Consider the following 4,287-nt stretch of genomic DNA (forward strand, 5'->3'; position numbering starts at 1 on the left):
GCTATGTTTGTTGTTGGCACTCCGTCGCTTACGACGACGAGGGTTCCAGTCGATCCGATCAACGGAACAGCCTGCTCGTGAAATTAACGTGCATGTGGCTGAGCACTCCACAGACATGTGTACCCTTAACGTAGTTCTCGGGGGAGATTCAGCGTGACACAGAGTGAGACAAGGCTGACCCTTTGAAATACAGGCACAACAGAAACAGGAAGAAAGAGTGAGAGAAAGTTGTGGTGAAAGAGCACAGCAGGGTTCGCCACCAATCCCTGCCGGAGACTCGTGAAGCTTTAGGTGTTTTCGCTCAATAAACACTCACAACGCCCGGTCTGGGAATCGAAACCGCGATCCTATGACCGCGAGTCCGCTGCCTTAACCACTGGGCCATTGCGCCGCAACTGTATGCTATGTACACATAACATTTCACGTCCATTTTTTATATGATTTTGTCCCAAACAAGGCCTCATGCTACTGTATCGTAAAGGAACTACAAAGAAGTAAAAGAATGACACTACAAATTCAAAAGATGTCAGATGACAGATAAAGTTTGAAATACTGAAGATCATAGACCAGATGAAAACGAGACGATGTTAGTTTATTTAGTTCCCGAGAGCAGCAGTTCAAAGAAAAGAAGTTATTATAACAAAAGGACTTATGACTAACAGGAAACTCAACAGGGAAATGATACGCTTCGGAAGAGAAGCAGGTGACACATTTAAAAGGTGTTGACAGAGGGCACTAAACGGAAAAGCAGAAAGTTCATCAGAGCAATGACCATAGAAATACTTATCGAAAAGAGACAACGAACATACATGTCAACGATGAACCAAAGACTCCAGCCTAATAGAAAGGACCCCCACCCTGCCACACACGCAGTGATAGTTCTTCTCATCTGTGACCCTGGTGACAAATAAAAGACATTTTACTACCGTTACTATTATTATCACTACTATTATCACGAAACCTTGAATTTATTCCCATACCTGCTGGGTACCTGGGTACTTAATTTAAACGTCAGAGAGACAAAACCAAAGTCAAGCACAGCAATAACTGTTTCTAATTTTGGCACCAGGCCCCCAGGGGAGGGTGGTTAGTTGACTACAACGAACCCCGGTATTTGACTGGTACTTTGGTCTATCAATCACCACCTCCACCCCCCCCACCCCCCACCAGAGGGAGGAATGGTAAAGTTGACTTTGTCCAGCGCTCCAACCATCTGGAAATTCACTACCCTTAATAAAAAGCTTGAAATTTTAAGGTAAGGCCCATTCGCTGTAATCGATGAGCACTCATTTTATCGATCTCGAAAGGATGAAAAGAAGCAATTTTGACCACGGTGAAATTTGAACTCAGATCGCAAAGACGGACGAAATGCCGCTAAGCATTTTGCCCGGCATGCTAACGATTCCGCCAGCCTCGGACCAACCAAAGCCCTGAGTGCATTTGGTAGACGGAAACTGAAAGAAGCCCATCGTGTATATATGTATGTGTGTGTGCGTGAGTATGTTTGTGTGCGTGTTTGTCCCCCCACCTTCGCTTGACAACCGATGTTGGTGTGTTCACATCCCCATAACTTAACGGTTCGGCAAAAGATGCCGACAGAATAAGTACTAGGCTTCCAAAGAATAAGGCCTGGAGTCGATTTGTTCGACTAAAGGCGGTGCTCCAGCATGGCCGCAGTCAAATGACTGAAACAAATAAAAGAATGGTTTCAACTTTTGCCACAAGGGCAGCCATTTTCAGGAAGGGGTTAAGTCGATTACATCGACCCCAGTGTTTCACTGGGTCTTAATTTATCGATTCCCAAAAGGATGAAAGGCAAAGTCGACCTTGGCAGAATAATAATAATAATAATAATAATTTGGATTTGGCTAGGTTAATACAACGACTGTGGAAGATTTTTACAAAAGTAACCCCAGTGTTTATAGGTACCCCATGTAACAACGAGAATTGCTTTAATTCAGAAACTTGATCTATTGGAAACAGCAAGGATTGTAAGAAAGTCACTCGATATCTAAGGAAAACCGGTATTAAGGACATTGATTCTGAATGTAACACATTCATGCACACCATTAATAATAAGCCAAAACATAGCAGACATATATTCCAAGAATTGAAATAACCAATATTTATTAACAAAGTTACATAAGAACATCAAAACCTACAGAAAGTATCGAGAAAAAAGTTCTTCAAGAATTTTCTCTGGATACTATTATTATTATTATTATGATAATGAAATTATTTTTAATATTATTGTTATAAACAACATTGTTATTCAATTAGAGAAGAAATACTTCAAAATCATTCAAGACTTCTGCCACACAAGTTCCGAAGCGATGTATGTAGATTGAACTTCAAGATTGTCATTCAACATTATGAAGTCTGCATCCGATCCAAAATCTAAAGAGCCTTTCTTGTCTGAAATATTCAACAGCTGCGCCGGATGCAATGATGCCATCTGCAAGGCCTCGACTACAGAGCATTCTGTGGAATAATAGAAAAAGAAAAAAAATTAATTATACATCAAAGTATTGTGTATTTTATCTTTTACTTGTTTCAGTCATTGGACTGTGGCCATGCTGGGGCACCACCTCGAAGGGTTTCAGTTGAACAAATCAATCCCATATACATAATTAGGGAATGGAGTAAATTCACATACGCAGTAGCCCCAGTTGATAACCGTGAACTATAAAATAACTTTTTTTTTTTTTACAGTTTATCAAATTTCGATATGGGGAAAAATTTACAACCTTCTACGTCAATAAACCATTATTGTTCCTGAAAGTTATTTTTTTTTATATCTTTAATGGATTTCTTGAAGCTTACTAACTTTCTACACCTTGATCCTTGGATCTTACCTTTATATATATATATATATATATATATATATATCATCATTATCATCATCATCGTTTAACGTCCGTTTTCCATGCTGGCATGGGTTGGACGGCTCGACTGGAGACTGGCAAGCCAGGGGGCTGCACCAGACTCCAGTCTGATCCGGCAAAGATTACATCACAGAAGATCGAAGAGCTTGGTTGGGAAAAAAACTCCTCATCTACCTTATTCTTCCGACCTTGCTTCTTCAGACTACCATTTGTTTCGTAGCTTACAGAATCATTTGGGGGACATAACTTTCGCAAGCCAGGAGGAGGTCGAAACTGACATTTCAGAGTTCTTTGCTTTGAAACCAAAAGAGTTTTACATTGATGGGATTAAAAAGCTTGTAAATAGATGGAAGGAAGTCACAGATAATCAGGGAAAATACATTGATGATTAAATTTCAATTAAATATAACATTTGATCACTTGTTTTCTTTATTCAAAATTCGGACAGAACTTATGGGATGACATGATAGTGAGCGAAGCGGACATGAGCTTGCTAAAATCAACTCTCATGAATAGCATGATGAGTCATCAAGTAAAATAAAATAATAATAAATAAAAATTTCACAATGATAACAATATCAACAACAACAACAATAATAATAATAATGGTGGTGGTGGTGGTGATGGTGGTGGTGATGATTTTTTTTTATTTTATTTTATTTTTCCTTGAATACTTACAAAGATCTTGCAAACACGAAACACACCTTTAATGTTGTATCTACCAAACAACACCTACACACACTTATGCTGAACTACACAGAAGAATGATTTTCAACCAGAAATAAGACTACCCTGTGGGGAGTGTATCTTGAAGCATGAAACTATTAGTAGCTCTTTTGTAATTGTGTATATTATATGGTTATATATATCAAACTTGGAAACTAGGTGTCAGTTTTGGAATTGACCTTTATACTTGGTCGGGCTTGTTTTAGAATAATCATGCAAGAGGTAGGTGGGACATAAGCAAACCACACTCCTTTCATTCATACACAACACAGATTAGCTGCTTTTCATAGCTTCCACTTCTTAATTCCGTTTTATTTAATAATAAAAAACTCATTATTTTCATTCAAAATTTGTTTAGAAACATTTTTTAAAGCTGCTCATTCACTTGTGGTGCCCTAGCATGACTGCGACTTCCAAGCTGAAACGAGTTGAGAGAGAGAGAGGACTCCCCTTCGGTCATGAATGACTATAAGATTGCACCTGGACTGGCTCCCGTGCAGGTGGCACATAAAAAAACACCTTTTTGAGCATGGCCGTTGCCAGTACCGTGTGACTGGCACGTAAAAGCACCCACTACACTCTCGGAGTGGTTGGCGTTAGGAAGGGCATCCAGCTGTAGAAACTCTGCCAGGTCAGATTGGAGCCTGGTGCTAGTATGGAAAGCGGACGTTAAACG

General features: G+C 39.5%; 1 protein-coding gene across 2 annotated transcripts in view; it reads right to left on the reverse strand.

Annotated features, from left to right (window-relative positions):
- Window positions 1–2,088: 2,088 nt before the first annotated feature.
- The window catches only part of LOC106872229 (N-acetylglucosamine-6-phosphate deacetylase), a 165,956-nt gene continuing 163,757 nt past the window's right edge, over window positions 2,089–4,287 (reverse strand). For both annotated transcript variants that reach the window (XM_052973730.1, XM_052973729.1), the window contains one exon: window positions 2,089–2,481. In XM_052973730.1, the coding sequence (XP_052829690.1) occupies window positions 2,303–2,481 (179 nt within the window). In that variant the 3' untranslated portion in view covers window positions 2,089–2,302. The remainder of the gene's footprint in view (window positions 2,482–4,287) is intronic.

The sequence above is a fragment of the Octopus bimaculoides genome, chromosome 16 (assembly GCF_001194135.2).
Source record: "Octopus bimaculoides isolate UCB-OBI-ISO-001 chromosome 16, ASM119413v2, whole genome shotgun sequence".
NCBI lineage: Eukaryota > Metazoa > Mollusca > Cephalopoda > Octopoda > Octopodidae > Octopus > Octopus bimaculoides.